The sequence below is a fragment of the Canis lupus genome, chromosome 6, assembly GCF_003254725.2.
Source record: "Canis lupus dingo isolate Sandy chromosome 6, ASM325472v2, whole genome shotgun sequence".
Classification (NCBI taxonomy): domain Eukaryota; kingdom Metazoa; phylum Chordata; class Mammalia; order Carnivora; family Canidae; genus Canis; species Canis lupus.
The window spans coordinates 9,839,117-9,857,302 of NC_064248.1; the positions used below are offsets into that span (position 1 = coordinate 9,839,117).

General features: G+C 41.2%; 1 protein-coding gene across 18 annotated transcripts in view; it reads right to left on the reverse strand.

Annotated features, from left to right (window-relative positions):
* The window catches only part of ZKSCAN5 (zinc finger with KRAB and SCAN domains 5), a 28,595-nt gene that overhangs the window by 9,927 nt on the left and 482 nt on the right, over positions 1–18,186 (reverse strand). For 4 of the 18 annotated variants that reach the window (XM_025426121.3, XM_025426118.3, XM_035717784.2 and 1 more), the window contains exons 2-6: positions 16,844–17,360; positions 12,588–12,726; positions 7,770–7,852; positions 7,357–7,492; positions 1,757–2,365 (exon numbers count right to left, since the gene is read on the reverse strand). In XM_025426121.3, coding sequence (XP_025281906.1) covers positions 1,757–2,365; positions 7,357–7,492; positions 7,770–7,852; positions 12,588–12,726; positions 16,844–17,257 — 1,381 coding nt within the window. In that variant the 5' untranslated portion in view covers positions 17,258–17,360. Of the gene's footprint in view, positions 1–1,756; positions 2,366–7,356; positions 7,493–7,769; positions 7,853–12,587; positions 12,727–16,843; positions 17,364–17,623; positions 18,127–18,186 lie in introns of those variants that run through there. The other 14 variants (XM_049110798.1, XM_049110797.1, XM_025426123.3 and 11 more) reach the window with 11 other exon arrangements.

Genomic DNA, 18,186 nt, shown 5'->3' on the forward strand with positions numbered 1-18,186 from the left:
GGGATAGAGCATTGGAAGAATACCTGATTAGGAGCTAGGACAAAAGAGGAATGAGCCAGTGAACACTACTGTTAGGAGGGTGGGTGATATGTCAATCTCTGCTCTCTTGACCCTTAGTCATCACCTGAACTTGTTTCCCAACCAGGGCATCAAATCTGTGAATGCTCACCACCTTTCCTATCTGCTCCTCGCCCCAAACCATCAGCACCACAAGGGGACAAACTGTGGTTCTGTTTACTGCTCTATCCCAAACACCTAGCACTACAGGCTTGAGATAATTATGGCTGGATAATGGCTGGATAAGCACACAAAAGATCCCTCTTCTGATCAAAAAAATAGTGGGGGAAGGTAGATGAGTGTTAACTAGGAAACTAGTTGTAAGAGCAACGCAGAGAAAATAGGAAAGAATAGAGACTCCTTTAAAGCAGTTGCTTCCCAGGTCCAGAGTGCTATTAGATGGCTCACCCCAACGAGGCAGCCACCAAGCAGAAAGGACAGAACTGGCCGAGGAGAAGGCTCAGACCAACCCAGAACTCTAAAGGCCTTGAGAACTTACTAAACTTCTATTTCATAATGAAAAAGGTGATAGTCACTGTTAGTGCAAATGACAAGTAGCTGGGCTTGGGGACATCAATTTAAAAGAATTTAAAAATAAATATTTTAAAGAGTTATATGAAAAATATTAATAAGAGCTTTTAATTTCACAGCATGGTTGATGGTGATCTCATCTTTACATAAGTTTAATGTCACCTGAACAGGAAGAAAAAATAAGTAAACAAACAGGGAAAATTGTTCAACCTTACTAATAACCAAATTAATAAAAATGAATACAGCAAAGATGTCTCTTCTTCCTTCATTTGTTAAAAAAATTTCTGGTCACCGTGGAAGAAATTTAGTAAAACTGATATTCTCATATGTGGTGACTGTTTGAAAAAGCAATTTGGGAATATGTATCAAGACCCATAAAAATGCTTTTGGCCTTTCATCCACTAATCCCACTCCTGGGCATCTATTATAAGGAAATAATCCTAAATATTTTTTTAAAAAGGGGGGGGGGGCACAGGCACAGTTATCAGGACAAAAGAGAAAAAATTAGGAGTTCAACTAAGGAGCAATTAAGTGTTGATGTCTCCACACAATGGCAGGTTGTCAGAAATAACAAACAGGAGGGTCAGACCACACTAGACAACATGTCTAGTACTTAACTGTACCCTCTGAGTATAACTACATAAAAATAAGCTTATGAAAAAAAATAGAATATACTAAATCATAACAGTTTTATTAGTTAGGACAGTGGGATTATGGGTGATTTTTTTTCCTCTTGCTTTCTTTCCTCCAGACTTCCTGTTCTAGTATTATCCTTTTAAAATGTGAATTAGCTAAATTGGAAAAAGGGGAAAGAGGAAAGGAAGCGTGTGAGAGCGCCAAAATTCTCAGTTCCTACAACAGAAAGAGATAATGTTTCAAATCAGTGAGTCAGGCAATAGCCATAATTCCTTACAAACAGAGAATTACCAGAATAAATGGTAAGAGAGCTGAAGGGAGGCTCCTCTGGGAAGAAGGAAGCTGTGGGGATGGTGGAGAAGCAATAGGTTTTGCTTACTAAACGGACAGGTGAATTAAAGTATAAAGAGTAACAAAATAGGCTGTGACCTCTGCCCCTTAGCTACCATTCCCAGGACCATTCTGTGGCTCTAGGCTGATAAAACCATTTTTGCCTCCATTTATTCCCCAAACACAAACTCCCCATACATACATCTTTGGGACTTTTCTCTGAAGTGGCGCTTCAGGTGCTCAATCAGGTGGGAGTGCCGGCCAAAGTTTTTCCCACACTCCGAACACCCGTAGGGTCTCTCTCCGCTGTGCACACTGTGGTGCTGGACAAGGTGCGAGCTCACGCGGAAGGCCTTTCCACACACTTGACACTTATATGGTTTCTCACCAGTGTGGACTCGCTGATGCTGAGTCAGATGCACTCGCTGGTTGTAGCTTTTCCCACATTCACCACACTTAAAGGGTTTTTCTCCAGTGTGGATACGCCGATGCTGAATGAAGTTTGAGGCTTGAAGGAAAAATTTACCACAATCATTACACTTGTGACCTCTTTCGCCACTTGTGCTTTGCTTACGGTTAGCGTCTGTGATGCTGCCAAGATCTCTTTTCTGGGAAGGGTTCTGCCTTGATTTCCCCACAGCAGGGTTTACCTGCCACCTTTCTACCATGCCGTGAAGGTCACTAACTTCTCCAAACCCTTGACTCTGGGGAATGTTTCTTTCAGTGCTTCCTGCTGTCATCCAGTGAGATTCGGCGTCATCAGAAATCTGCTTTACTACAAGTTCCACATTGTCATTCCCAGATTCATAATCTGAAATAATAGAAGTAAAATGGATTAGCTATTCCCCATACTGGGAGAAACAAAATGACGCAAGGACATAGGCAATCACGAAGCTAACACATGCTAGCACAGCAGGACTTGGGAAAGGCAGCTTTAGGCTTCAGAGAGGGGACAAAGTATTCTCAAGTGGAAACAGACAGTTTGGGGATGAAGAGCTGGCAAGAATGCATCAAACAGATCAAATTGGGAGAGCAGTCCTTCTGTTTAATGATGGTGATACCCTCCTCAGGGGGGTACTTACAGTACCTGTTTGTGCACAGCTGTGCAACATCAAATATTATTTTTTTATATATGATTTTATTTATTTATTCATGAGAAACACAGAGAGAGAGAGAGAGGAAGAGACACAGGCAGAGGGAGAAACAGGCTCCATGCAGGAAGCCTGCCATAGGACTTGATCCCAGAATTCCAGGATCACACCCTGGGCTGAAAGTAGGCCCTAAACCACTGAGCCACCCAGGGATCCCCCAGATATTTTTAATAAAACCTGAAAATGGGTTGTGTTGCTAACCCAACCTTCACCTTCTTTTTCCTGTTTATTCATTGCTGGAGAAGAAAGATAATCCTTCCAGCTTTCTTAATCCCAAGAGAATCTGAGTTTGGTATGAATTAGTCTAAAGGAAAAAAAGGGCATTCTCTCTATACCCAGAGAAGAATCTAGTACTGCTAAGAGCTCACTTTAACACCCAATAGTCATTGAAAAATACAGATGCTAGACAGACTGCAATCATCTCCCTATGTGACTGGATCAGCAACCTACATTTCACTTGACGCAGACATTTAATATGCTTTGCAGAGACAAATCTTCAATAATTAAAAAATAAGGAATATTATTTTTTTACATGCTAGAGAGAGAAACCAGGGCCTGTTGAGAACTTTCTAATAAACTTTTTTTGTAAGCAGAAAAGTGGTTTTCAAATATTACAGAGTAACGGTAATGAGAGCTAAATTCGCTGCATGCTCCTGTGGACCAAGCCTTTAAGTGTTTTATGATTTTATGGCATTGAATCCTAACAATGACCTTTTGAGGTAGATACTGTTACTATCCCCCCCCCCTTTTTGTTGACATAGTAAGAAGTTATAATTCTTATACCGTGAAGAAAACTTGAATTTTAATTTCTTAAAACTTTTTTATTTCTCTTCCTAAAAAGCCATTTTAATAATAGAAACAAACATATAATCAAAAAAATTTTTTTTCTCTCCCCCATTTAAGTAGGCAAATAATCTCTGTCATCACAGGACTTTTCTCTTTTATTCACATCTGCTTGTACCCACACATTTTATTCTTATTAGAATTCTCTCCCATTCAGCAAGTCAAAAAAGCACATGGTTTTCTTTTTCCAGGGGTGCATTTGAAAAAAAAAAAAAATCAGATTAGCCCAATGCCCTCTTTGGTGCCATTAACAATTGCCTTTTTCCAGAGAAGGCAATTATACAGGTTGTCACACCAATAGGTTTACTGATTTGCTTTTTCTCTCTTTCCTCACTTCTTTTCCATGTACATGATAAGGTTTCTGTTGATTCTCATGGTTTATTTTTGTATCTGACAGAGGACTGTGCTTCTTGCTCAATGCTCTGCCCAGCTGGTTAGTAATGCAATGGTGAGGGAGCAGGGGAGATAAAAACGCCCAATCAGGCAGATTTGGTGCTTTATACAGATTCAGGCTCTTCACCCTCACTGATGGCCTGTCTGGCATTCTATGTTCCTAAGGTTGGCTCCTCATGCCACTCATTTTTCTTGTCAGCTGTGTCAAATATCTCCACCATGGCTTCCAAGATATTTCACTGTTATTTTAAAATTGCAGTAGTATATGGTATATGCTTTTTTGCAAAACCCTGTGTGTATATAGAATATGTCTAGGGATATAAACCAAAAATTGGTAATAGTCAACAGAAGTCTGAGAATCAGGGTAGGTGACTAAGTTTTCACTTTATACCCATTTGAGTATGTTTTAAAACATATTTGAGTATGTTTTACTATGAGCATGGATGATCTTTTTTTTTTTAAGATTTTATTTATTCATTCATGAGAGACACACAGAGAGAGAGGAGGCAGAGACACAGGCAGAGGGAGAAGCAGGCTCCAAGCAGGAAGCCTGATGCAGGACTTGATCCCAGGACCCCGGGATCACACCCTGAGCCAAAGGCACACGCTCAACTGCTGAGCCACCCAGGTGTCTCAGATGACCTTTTCAAACCAAAGTTCTCCACTGTATTTGAACCTCTACTCTGCAACCTACTTCATCACCTGCTCATTCTCAAGAGGTGACTGTGTCCTATTTCAGAAAAAGTCAAAGCTCCTTGAACCTCCTACAGCCACAACCAAAGACTTGCTGGCAGCCTTCCTCTGTCATCCTCCCCTCACCTCATGGTGGAAGAGCTGTCTCTCTGGCCAAGGCCAAGCCTTCCTCCTGGACCCTGGATCTCCCCATGCCATCCTATTTTTGAGGGACCACTTTCATCAATGATCTCCTCTTCCTTGCCCTAACATTTTAAACTCCCTCTTTACTAATTCTTTTAAGTAGCACTTAAGTATGCTTAAAACTCTCCCACTGAAAAAGATAACGTACATGGGGGCCTGGGTGGCTTATTCAGTTAAGTATCCAACTCTTGATTTTGGCTCGGGTCATGATCTCAGGGTTGTGAGATCAAGCCCCATGTTGGGTGCCATGATCAGCAGGGAATCTGTTGGGGATTCTCTCTCTCCCTTTGCCCCCCCCCCCAATAAAAAGAAAGAAAGAGAGAATGTAGAAAACTATTCATCTAAGCCATGTAGTATTACAATGATAAGCCCTCCTTCTCATTTCCTTAACAATGTTCTTGAAAGTTTATCTTCAATAGCTTTCTCAAATTCCTCTCTTTTGCAATCTTTAAGAAACTGTCTCTTGTTCCCCAATGTCCTAGACATTCCATTGAAATGGCTAGCTCCAACATATATCTATTTTTTAAAATCTCATTTCTGAATCTGATAGATACTTTTAAAACCTTGACCTTCTCAGTCCTGTTAGGAGCACACAGGCATGAAAATAACTTAATGTGGCCTTCTCAGAGAAGTTAAGGGGGCAGAAATCATCAAACATGCTCTTAATGTAGAAGAGTATACTGGAGTTGTAAAGAGCTTGTAATGAACATATAGATTTTTTTTAAAAATCAGAAAGTACAAATTTAACACTGCTTGGAGAACGGTATAAAAAAGAACTGTGCCAAGTTCTGAAAGCCTGAAACCCATTAAGCCTGTAAAATAATTGAAAAAAATAAAAAGATACTACCAGACTCAAATTAGACAAGTGAGGTATTTGAAATTCATTTAAAAAGAGAATGAAAATATTTGCATTACATATAGCATCTGTGCTGCGTAGCTAATCCCTTGAGATGAAACACCCCACCACTTAGATCCCAACAGATAAAGCCACAGAGAGCATGTAGAAGTAAATCAAAGACTAGGAAACACAAATATGTATCACTAGTGTTAAAAGAAATGGAAAATTTCTAAGGATAGAAGTCAACTTTACTTTTTTTTTTTTAAGATGTTATTTATTTATTCATGAGAGACATGGAGAAAGAGGCAAAGACATAGGCAGAGGGAGAAGCAGGCTCCATGCAGGGAGCCCGATGCAAGACTTGATCCCAGGACTCCAGGATCACACCCTGAGCAGAAGGCAGGTGCTCAACCGCTGAGCCACTCAGGGGTCCCTCAATTTTACTTTTTAAATAAAAGCCTGTAAGATGGAATAATGCTTTTCGAAAGAAATTTGGCATGATATAGCTGGCTCAGAGGAGCATGTGACTCTTGATCTCAGGGTTATGGGATAAGCCCTACACTGGGTGTAAAGATTAGTTAAAGAAATAAACTTTTAAAAAAGAGAGATTTGGCATTGTATATGTATTTCAACTAAAGTCTCCCAGAGTGCTTGGTATTTAGTGATTCTTCTAAAAGAATTCATTCAAAAGAAGCTAAAAGCCATAAGCTCCAAAATGTTTGCCATGGTGCTGAGATTTTTAGAATTGCTCTAGGCACATAATCAAATATGAGTTTCCAGGATCATAATTTAGAAACAGGTTCACAATGTCACTTCACGCACAAAATTCAAGAAGGGATAGGACATGTAAAATGTAGATGGCAAGACGAATGTCACAAAACAAGCATCAGTGATCTGAGAATGGTGTTGGGTGAACTAGCTATCCATGCACTGGGGAAAAGGGAGAAACTCTAATAACCACAGTTGACCCTTGAACAACATGCGTTTGAACTGGGCAGGTCTACTTACACACAGATTTCTTTTGATACATATCGTCCCATAAATGCATTTCCTCTTCCTTATGATTTTAATAATACTTTTCTTCAGCTTACTTTCATGTAAGAACACAGTATATGACACATATACAAACTATGTGTTAATCTACTTTATATTACTGGTAGACTTCAGGTGAACAGTAGGCTATGAGTGGTTAAGTTCTGGGGGAGTCAAAAGTTATATACAGACTTTTGACTGCATGGGGGATCGGTGCCCCTAACTCCATGTTGTTCAAGGGTCAAATGTACTCTAACAAACAGTTATTCAGCAAAGTCTGAGATGCTTTCACAAGTGAGAATTAAGAAGTATCCAATTAAGAATTATTCAATTTGTCAAGAAATAAAATACATGAACTACTACAAATCTATTAAAACCCAAGGCTGTTAGTTCTGAGCTCTTTTATCTTAAAGCACTAAAAAGAGAACATTTGCTGGATTGCAAATACTATCCCCCAAGTATTATCAGACTTCAATCATACCCTGATTATGATTGAAATAATCAGAATAAGCTGAATAATTAAAAAAAAGGAATGTCAATTTACTTTTTCACAGAAAAAAAAAGCAAATTCATGTAATTAAAAAATACATGCTTTTATATAATGTGCCACAAATACTCTTTATAACAAAATTACAATGTCCTAACCCATGCAGATGAAGTAATTCTTACCCATGTAAGTAATACTGTCATAATTCTCCTTCCTGTCATCCCTATAGAGGGACTTCTGGGACTGGTCCAAATGTCCCCATTCCTCCAGGATAAAGGATACAGCCACATCAGCCACATCTTCAATTTTCACCAACTTCTGAAACATGAGATTGCCACTAAATTCCCATTCCCTATGTCCAAATTTGGAGTGAGGGGAGGAAGTGGGAGCATGGAGGAGAAAAACAGAGGGAGGGTCTGTGCTTCAAAGAGGAGAGGGAAGCACTGGGTAGAATGGAAAGCGACATTCAGGTAGGAACCCCAGATGGGCCCAGTTTGCAGTGAGACAGAACTCCTGATGGAGATTCAGGACTAGGGCAGCTACTTGTCCAAGAACAGACATGGGTCCTCACTGCAGGCATGGGATGCCGGCTCACCTGGGACCCAGCCGAGAGAAGTGAGGCTGTCAGCTCCTGGCTGTCCTTCAGGGGGAGGGAAGGAACATGAAGAGCAGGTAGGGCTGAGGGGGGAGAAAAAGAGGTGTAAGTCAGAATATCTCTGCCCAGTTCTGACTGCCATCATGTTCTACTTTCTCTTAAGAATCCACAATGACACCTTGCTGCAGCAAGGCCCAATTTTTCTGCTTGGCTCCCAAGACCCTCTACATGTTATGGCTCCTCCCTCACCTAACTACACTCACTCTTCCCCCCAAAAAATTAGACTCCTTGCTTTGATCAGGCTAATCCCTGCTGACAACCTCAAGACTGTGCCATTCACCTATAAAGGATACAATCTGTTCCACCAAGATCAAATCTAGTCATCTCAAAGAAAAACAGATCCCACGGCTTCGATGAAGCTGAAGCATTACCAAGAGCCCAGGCTTTTCAAACTTGAATGTACAAACAAATCACCTGGAGGTCTTGGTACAGGGCAGACATGGCTCAGCAATTCTGGGGTGGCCCCCATATTCAGCACCTCTAACAAAGCCAGGTGATTCTGGTGCTGCTCCTAGAGCCACATTTTGATTAGCAAGGTCTTGGTCCACATTCTCTTCCTTTGAGAAGCTACCATGGTTGATTAATAGTCAGCCAATTAGTAATGTACTGAGTCTACATTGTGTGTTGTAAGAACAGGCAGATAAGACAATTCTTGACTTCCAAAACCTTCACTGTCTAGTGGGGAGGGCAGACATGTAAGCCTTACTTACTTCCAGCACAGGGTAAGAGTAATATACTTGAAATCCACCCAAGCTCCCAGAGGAGCAGGAAACAGGGGCACTTACAGAGTGGAGAAAGGGAGGTGGGAGCATCAGGAAAGTCTTTCCACAGGAAGTGACTCTAGTTAAAGTAGGGGTGGGATGGTCTTGGGGGGATGGGGGTGCTTTCTGAGTAGACTGAATTGCATGTGCAATGCCTGGAGGGTCTCATCTCTAGATGTTGGTGACCTTCTGACCCCTTGCTGTGAACTTTGCTTGTCCTTTTGTCTGAGATTGACAGTCCATACAATCTGTCTATATATGCCCTAATTTGGACGGATCCACCCGGCATTAATCTTTAAGATGACATTTTATTCTTTTTTTAAGATTTTATTTATTTATTCATGACAGATACAGAGATAGGAAAAGAAGCAGAGACACAGGCAGAGGGAGAAGCAGGCTCCATGCAAGGAGCCAGATGTGGGATTCGATCCTGAGCCTCCAGGATCACGCCCTGGGCCAAAGGCAGGCGCTAAACCGCTGAGCCACCCAGGGATCCTTTTAAGCTGACAGTTTAGATGTTGCTATGGTTTCCCTGGTCCTAAAAATGTTATGTCGTTATACAGCTTGCTTCTGACCAAGGACTAGGAAGTAATCAGCAATGACACAAAAATGGAGGAGATAATGCTTAGAGATTAAAACCAGAAACAGACATGGCAGTTTGAAACAAGGAGTGTGGCTACAGAGCCAAAACGGGACTCGAAGAAACGGAAGAATGTACTCTTTACTTAAACAGTAATTTTGATTTTGAGTATAGACTACATTCCAATTACAAATGGAATAATTATAGTAATTACATTCCAGATAACTGCACTTATTTTATGATGTTCCTAAAATACCTTTTGTTTCTTTAGCTTTTCAGCAAACGGTTTTGCCCCTCTCATGCTGAAATTAGAAAACCAGCCCTCGGTGCTAACAAAGGCACAAGGAATGCAGCCTTCCCCAGTGTGTAGAAATAAAAAACCCAAACAAACACAAAACAAACCTTGTAATTTTATTGGAATAAAGAAATTGGCTGGGTCTACCTAACAGGGCAGAGGAGAGAAGCAGCACCTAGGGACAGAGGGACAGAGCAGCCTGGTGTGATGAGACTCTGGCAGTGGAGGGACAGGAGCCTGCACCTAGGAGGCTTGGTAGAAAAGCAAAACCAGCAAAGCTCAGAATGAGGAGGTAAAAGTATAAACGTCGAGCTGGACTGTTGCGGTCAGAATCCCAGCTCTATCACTAACAGCTCTGTGACCTTGCATGAATGACCTAATCTGACTAGGCCTCAGCTTCTTTTTTTTTTAAGATTTTATTTATTTATGAGAGAGAGAGAGAGAGAAAGAGAGGCAGAGACACAGGCAGAGGGAGAAGCAGGCTCCACACAGGGAACCCGACATAGGACTCTATCCCAGTTCTCTAGGATCACGCCCTGGGCTGGAGGCGGTGTTAAACCGCTGAGCCACCCGGGCTGCCCTAGGCCTCAGCTTCTTAATTTCTAACATGAGGATAACAATGGTACCTGTTCCATTCAGTCCAGTGTGGGCATTAACCCTTGCTATGCCAACTAAGTGTATTAGACATGATTTGGGGTTTGGGATTTCTTTTTTGAACAGTTTTAACTATTTTTAAAGACTAAGATTACATTACATTCTTACATTAAAGAATAAGATTACTCTTATTCCTTTAGAGGTCTTCTGAAGAACAAAAGAAAAGTTTACCTTAATATTATTAAAAAATACAGTGCAACTCATTGTTTCATAATTTCTATATGATCTACTGGGCTCTTCTACACATCTAGGGTACATTTTGAGATCTGAATGATCTTATTTTTCCTCTATCATAAAACATTTTTCTAATTCCTCATCCTAAGAATTACCACGTTTACTAATCATTATGCATTAATTATTACCAGTGATAGCATACAAAATAATGAGAAAATGGAGAATACTCAGGATGATGTAAGAGCAAAATAAATCATCATTCTTCACTAGTCACCAAGTATTAAATTCACTGCCCAGAGTTTTGCATCATCTTCAAGAAGGTTCAAGACTGTTGACTCCTGCTTTTAGCTGTGAATTCAGAATTTTTCATTTTCCACCCATATCAGCAAAAGAGAAGAAAATCTGCAGCAAAAACACTATCACTAGATGAGTTAAGAAAATGATATGAAGAGACAGAGCAGTGCACTCTCCACGATAATGATAAAACTGAGCCCATAGGGCAACTCTTTGAAGAAGTCTACAAATATTACCAGAGTTAAATTTTCTCAAACATAAGAATCAACGAGAAACACTCTATTTCTTTTTTTTTTTTTTTTAAGATTTTATTTATTTATTCATGACAGACACAGAAAGAGAGAGGCAGAGACACAGGCAGAGGGAGAAGCAGGCTCCATGCAGGTAGCCTGACATGGGACTTGATCCCGGGTCTCCAGGGTCACACCCTGAGCTGAAGGCGGCGCTAAACCGCTGGGCCACTGGGGCTACCAGAAACATTCTATTTCTAATTTCCAAAAGGAAATATGAAATTCTCATCTACTGAATTATTCAACAGGAAGGACTTCATCAGGCAAGATTCTGCAACCAGATTCTGGATCATCTCATTTTGCAAAAGGACAGTATTCATTTTTCTAAAGGGAAAAGGGGCATACTGTGTGACGGTATTCTTTCCTTTTTTATGATGTTTGTTATCAAAATGTACTTGATATAAAGAGGTTTAGTTCTTATTAAAATTTCCTTGAGAATTATTTTTTTATTATCCTTTGATTCTTCTGTAAACTATTCATAAAATGACATATGTAAAAATAATATATAAAAATAATCTAATAATAATATTAACAAATAAAGTAAAATTATGTATATACATAAAATAAAAGGGATCTCTTGGCCCCAGATGGTAAGCAGTGAAGACTATTTTTTCTGGTACACTGAGGGTTTAATGAGTTGCTACAAGCAAAGCACTGGGAACACTTGCTGATACCCAGTAAACTCTATATAAGCAACAGTTGCTGCTGCTCCCACTTTGGTCACTATTATCCCAGTGAAAGGAAATCTGGAAAAGATAGGAGCCATGGAACATGTGAAGTGAAAGGCCTGACCTCTAAGGAGAGCCTAGAAGAAAAAGCCTGGGGCCAAACCTGAAACCCAGGCTCATGATACCTTCTGCATAGTTCTGAAATCAAAGGCCTTCCTCTCATTAAGTTAGACACTGAACTAATTTGATAACAAAATCTGACCAGAACTGATGTGAAGTTATTTAAAAACCTTTATTTAATCCACTTACTATAAACCTGCATACATTTCATTGCTGAAATATTAACATGTGGAGTCCCACTTCAAATCCTGATGGTACTGTAATGTATGATACATATAAATCATATTCCCTTACTAAATCTGAAAATGCTGAATCCTACAATATACCTGACAGCAAGAGTTTCTGATTAGGGTTATAGACCTATGGATATTTACCCATCCTAAATAAGATACTCAGCAGTTCACTTTTTTCCCTTCATGTGTCTAATTAATACAAGTTAATAAAATTGAGAGGGGGGGCGGGGAGGAGAGAAAGAGAACAATCACTTTAAAGGTCACTGTGAAGCATTGCTTGAAATAGTGAGCGGTCAGAAATGAATGTAATGAGGAACTGGAGAGCTGTTCTTACACAAGCAGTAAGAAAACAAAATCAGTGAGATGGAGCCAGAAAACTGTCATAAAACAAGCACGACACTTTTGTAAAAGACTTCTGTAGATCTTCTGACAATGCCTGTACTTAGAGCTGTCATCACCATTACAATTCGAACAGAACTGCAGTACATGGCCTCACCATCCTACCAGCTGACCTCTCTCTGAATGCCAGGGACTCAATTCCAGGTCCCCAGCCCTTTCCAAGCTCCCGATCCTGCTGACTGCAGGAGGCTGCCCCACCCAAAGTCTCTCTCACACAGATGCCGCTTACCCACACAGCCAGGGTGCCCACTCTCTAGCCACATCTGTTCCAATGAATCACACGTCCTCACCATTTTCATCCAGGATATGAGGCTTCTGTGGCTCCTGTTCAGACTGGGGCTCCACGGACAGTAGCTGGTGGCTGAGGGACTCCTGCACAACTCCAGGTGGCACCATCTTCTGAGGAAGCACTTCAGGACACACCACGATCTAACAAGCACAACCACACCAATCAGCACACTGCAGAGGGGGCTATGGAAGAATCCAGTAAATTCACATTCTTCTTCCTTTCACTCTTTTTGCCAAATATTTTATGTGCATCTACAATGAGCCAGACACACTTAACTCCACAGTGGCTTAACAAACCCAGTTTATCTCTAGGTGAAGATGAATTCCATTAAACATATCTACCCACAGATAAATACATAATTACAAACCATTATATGTTAGAAAGGAGAAGAAAGTAGTGTCTTAAGACAGAACAGATGAGACCTACTTTAGAGAGAGTGGTCAAGGCAGGCTTTTCTGAGAAGTGTCACTTAAAGTAAACACCTAAGGGGCAAAGAAGTCTGCCAGGGGAAAAGCAAGAAGTGTCCAGGCAGAGAGAATGACATAAGCAAAGATCCTCAGGCAACAAAGAAGGGTCTGATACAGTTGAAGAACTGTAAGAAGGCCAGGGTGGGTCAAGTTTAGAGGGGAAAAGTGAGAAGCGGAATTTGGAAAGGTCAATACAGGACTCAGAAAGCCACACTCGGTTCCTTGGTGGACCCTGTTCAAGTAGGACAGATATCAAGACCAGAGCTAGTTCCAGTCCGACATGCTAAGTACCCCCATCTTTCTTTCCCTCGGCCCTAGAGGACACACAATTACTCCACCACAACCAGTCTCCACAATCTGTCTTTTCTGGAAGGTACTGGCTCAGCAGCATCCTAGCAGGTAATAAGATCCTGCCTTGAGACAGAACTGCCAACCCCCCACCTTCCCCTCCCAAAGATTTCAAAGCACTTAAAATGTTAACCCTCTTAGCACTGGCAAAATGTGATACAGGAGTTACATTAACAGGCAGCTGCCAAACAGTTGGGACAAAGATCATTCTGCATGGAAGTTTGTGTCCTTGTAGACCCACTCAGGGTAAGAGCTAAAATGATGCCAAGTATGTCAAAGAGCATGTCAGCACAAAAGAATCAAAGCAGCCTCTGAGGTCTCCTGACACTCGGATGGAGAAACAAAGGAGGAGAGGTAAAGGATAAAGCCTGGGAAAAGGTCTTCCAGAGACAAGAACTGCCTGGAGATAAAGCTGAGGGGATCTAGATGGCAGGCAGAGAGAAAGGCAAGGCGACCGGTGGAGGCCCTTGAGAAAATCCCCTCTATGGGCCTCAGACCCCTGACTACCACTAAGAAATATTATTTGTCTCTTCCAAAGGCGGCTGCATATCACAATGAGAGAGGGAAATGTACATATTGGACATAAGTCCTCTGTTTAAAAAATCCTTTCTGTCTTTAACTGTACTTTCGAGGGCAGCCCCGGTGGCGCAGTGGTTTGGCGCTGCCTGCAGCCTGCGGTGTGATCCTGGAGACCCGGGATTGAGTCCCACGTCAGGCTCCTTGCATGGAGCCTGCTTCTCCCTCTCCCTCTGCCTCTCTCTCCGTGTCTATAAATAAATAAATATCTTTAAAAAAATGAATGAATGAATGAATGAAGGAGATGTTATCATGAACCTCTACTTTTTGTCCTGACAGAAACAGAAAGGTTCAAACATTCCCATCTGGAAGACAATCATTCAGTATAGCCAAGGGTCAGTAGAAATTCCCTCTGCTGCCTACTTGCCTCATGAAATGAGCTAAACCAGCTGAAGATGAGGATGTTCTGGAATGTCAAAGTACCTCTTACCCAGAGATGAAGAATAATGAGACTGGGACCTTACAATGAAGGGCAATGGCTCTCAAGAATGAGGGAGGGGCACTTGGATGGCTCAGTCGGTTAAGTCTGATTTTGGCTCAGGTCACGATCTCAGGGTCCTGGGACTGAACCTGATGTCAGGCTCCCCGCTGGGGTGTTGTGTGTGGAGTTTGCTTGTCCCTCCCTCTCCCCTGCTCACGCTCTCTCTTTCCCAAATAAATAAATAAAATCTAAAAAAAAAAAAAAAAAAAAGAATCAGGGAAATTCTCTAACTAGCTTCAAACTCTTGTGACCTAAGGTCTCCCAATTTTTGCTTCTTTGCTCAAAAAAAAAAAATTAAAGCTTAAGGAGAATGTGACCCTAGCAACAAGAAGGCAGAAGGTCAGATTATAAATGACTAAGAAAAGACAAGAAGATGTAACAACGTAAACATACCAATCCTCTCTAAATTAATACATGATATACTGCAACACCCGTCCCCCCAAAAAACCAACAGGATTTTTGAAGTGGTGAAAACTAAACTAAGTAATTCTAAAGTTTGTAAGAAACTTTTTAAGAAAAAAGTTTGTAAGAAACTTTTTAAGAAAAAAGAAAATGTCAAAAATTTGGAAAGGGAAAAGGTAACCCTATCAAACACTAAACACTTTACAGAGCTCAAGTAAATAAAATAATGATACAGGAACAAATAATAAGATCAATAGAAAAGAATTAAAAGACCATAAATACATGTAGAAATTAATAAAGATGGTATTTTAATCATAGAGGGGGGAAAAGGATTATTATACAAGTTGGGGCAACTGGAAAGACATCTGACTTTTATAAAAAGTCATAACTATATCAAACACCATGCACCAAAATAATACTAAGAAAGAAAGAACGAACAAACGAACGAAAGAAAGAAAAGAGTATTAGAAAATTTTCTTATAATATTGTAGTGGAGAAGGCCTAAGTATGACACAAAATCCAGAAACTATAAATTAAAAGATATAAATGGACTACATAAAAATCAAAAACCTTACAAAACAGAAATCTCCATAAACAAAGACAACAAAGTGGAAAAATAAACTTGCAACTCAGACGACAGACACAGTGCTTTTTTCAAATAGTTAAATAACATAAACAGATAATTCACAAAAAAGGTACACACATAGGGTGCCTGGGTGGCTCAGTCAGTGGACTGACTCTCAATCTCAGGGTTGTGAGTTCAAGCCCCACATGAGGTATAGAGTTTACTTTATTTTTTTTTTTTTTTTTATAAATTTTTTTTAAATTTTTATTTATTTATGATAGTCACAGAGAGAGAGAGAGGCAGAGACACAGGCAGAGGGAGAAGCAGGCTCCACGCACCGGGAGCCCGACGTGGGATTCGATCCCGGGTCTCCAGGATCGCGCCCTGGGCCAAAGGCAGGCGCCAAACCGCTGCGCCACCCAGGGATCCCTAGAGTTTACTTTAAAAAAGGGAATACACATATAACCCTTTAACATATATACTGTGGCCAAACTCACTCAATATGAGAAATGCATACTAAAAGAGCACAGAAGTGCAATATTGCATCTTTCAGATAAGCAATAATAAAACGTTGAATAACATCACATTATCAGACTGTGAGCAAAAAATTTCTCTTGTGCCCTTCAGTTGGGAATAAAAACTGGTATAAACTCTACTAAGGGCACTCTGTCAACAGCTGTCAAAATTACAAATGCATATGGCCTCTGAGTCAACAATCTGACTTCTTCTAAACATTTACTCTATAATTAATGATGAATGTAAAAGACAGTCATTGTGGCAAAGTATGTTACAGTAAAAGCTCAGAAACAATCTAAAGGAATAACTTAAATGGCTTTCAACAGGAATTAAACTATGTACTCCACCCCCTCAATGGAATATAACGCAGTTTCAGAGAGTGAGGCAACGTTGTTTGCAGTGATGTAGAACAAACCAAGATACAAGAAAAAAGCAAGAGGCAAAAGCACACAATGATTTAAAAACAATTGTGTTTTTTAAAAGCATGTCATCTACACGAATGCTTATATATACAGAAGAAAGTCTATCTCTAAGGACATACAGGGATCAGGTGACAGTGGCTGCCTCTTTAGAGAACCAGGCAGCCGGAAAGTTAGGGTTGGGAGGAAACTTACTTTTCATAAAAACCTTATGCACCTTTTGAATTTTGTATCATGTCATTCAAAAAATAGATACAGTAATTTTAAAAATAAATAAAATCGCTGACTGTCTTCTCCAGGTTAACACACTGGATACTGCTTCTCTTTGCTGGAGTGGCAGGAAATCTCCACAGTGTACCTAATCCCAGGAGAACAAAAGAATATGGATGAAGCACCTGAGCGCGAAAGATATCACCCCTGCTCAGCAGCACCTGCCTCTCTTCCTCTCTTCCTCATTGCTCTAACATCTCCCCTTTCGCTCACCTGTTGTCTGCGTTCCTCTAGTTCTCTCTGTATATTTTCTACCACAGCCACAGCCTCTTCTCCACTTTCTGGGTGATGTTCTCTCACCCAGGTCTGGAACTCTTCAGGCAGGATGGTCAGGAACTGCTCCAGCACCAGCAGCTCCAGGATCTGTTCCTTGGTGTGCAACTCGGGCCTCAGCCACTCGCAACAGAGCACCCGGAGCTGGCTCAGGGCCTCCCGGGGCCCTGATGCCTCATGGTACTGGAAGTGCCTGAAGCGCTGGTAAAAAGTCTCAAACACTGGAGGGTTGTACTCCTGCATCCATGTGCAGTCTTCTTCTTCCACCTTCACTATTAGGAGGTCTTCTTGCTCCTGTGAAGTCTCAGTTGGAGGGTCTAAGTCTATAACTTCCCCAGACTCTGTCATTATCATTCCAACTCAGAGGGCTATCTCTCCAGGTTAGCTGCGTGACACAGATCAAATCTGTTTTCTGCTCTTTAAGATCTTCTGAAGGACACTTCCATTAGTGTGCAACCTACTGATACATTGGAAATCATTATTAGCAAAGAGGTGACAAAGAGGTCATCTATACTAAAGATGACCAATCAACAGAGTAATTTACTTTAAAATACAGACTACAAGACAGCCATCACTCCACCCATAGAACTACTAACAGAGAAAATTTCCAACATTTTAAGAAATGTAAAGAACAATAAAAATCTGACATCAGGCCTAATAGAACACAATTTTAACGATGAAAAACATTAAATTTCATATAAATAATTGGGCAAGACTTACTAACTAGTCCAGACGCAGTGTCTGCTTTTCTCTACCACAAGTCAAAACAGGAGTGAAAAACATTACAATGGTCAAAACGGGTCCTGTCCTTCATGCCACAAGAGCATGCCAGACCAAAAAGACACTTCATTGGTCCCGAAGAGAAGCACAGTTATAAGTACAGATTTGGACCTGGATTCTTCAGAATCTCCCCTGACCCCATAGCCACGGAAACCCGGCTGGTCAAGGTTAGGGACAGGATTCTCCTCTGGACACAAAGCGCATCCTCCTTCCTCCAGGCACCTGTCCCGGGGAGCTCTCCTGGAAGACCAAGTTCCCGCAGGCAAGCTTGGGAAGATAGGTTTCTTTCCACAAACCGAGAGAAAACCCGAAACCGACACTTCGCAACACTTCCTTGCCGGAAGTAAGCAAGTGCAAGCTTTCCCTGTCCAACGGGGTCGAGCCATCAATCCCACCGCCGAGAGTACTTCCGAGTCCTCTCTAGGAATCCCGGAGGTCCTCGCCTCGCAGCGGGCGGGAGCTGCCCGCCCAGACACCGCCCCGGAGGGGCTGTGGGCCAATCA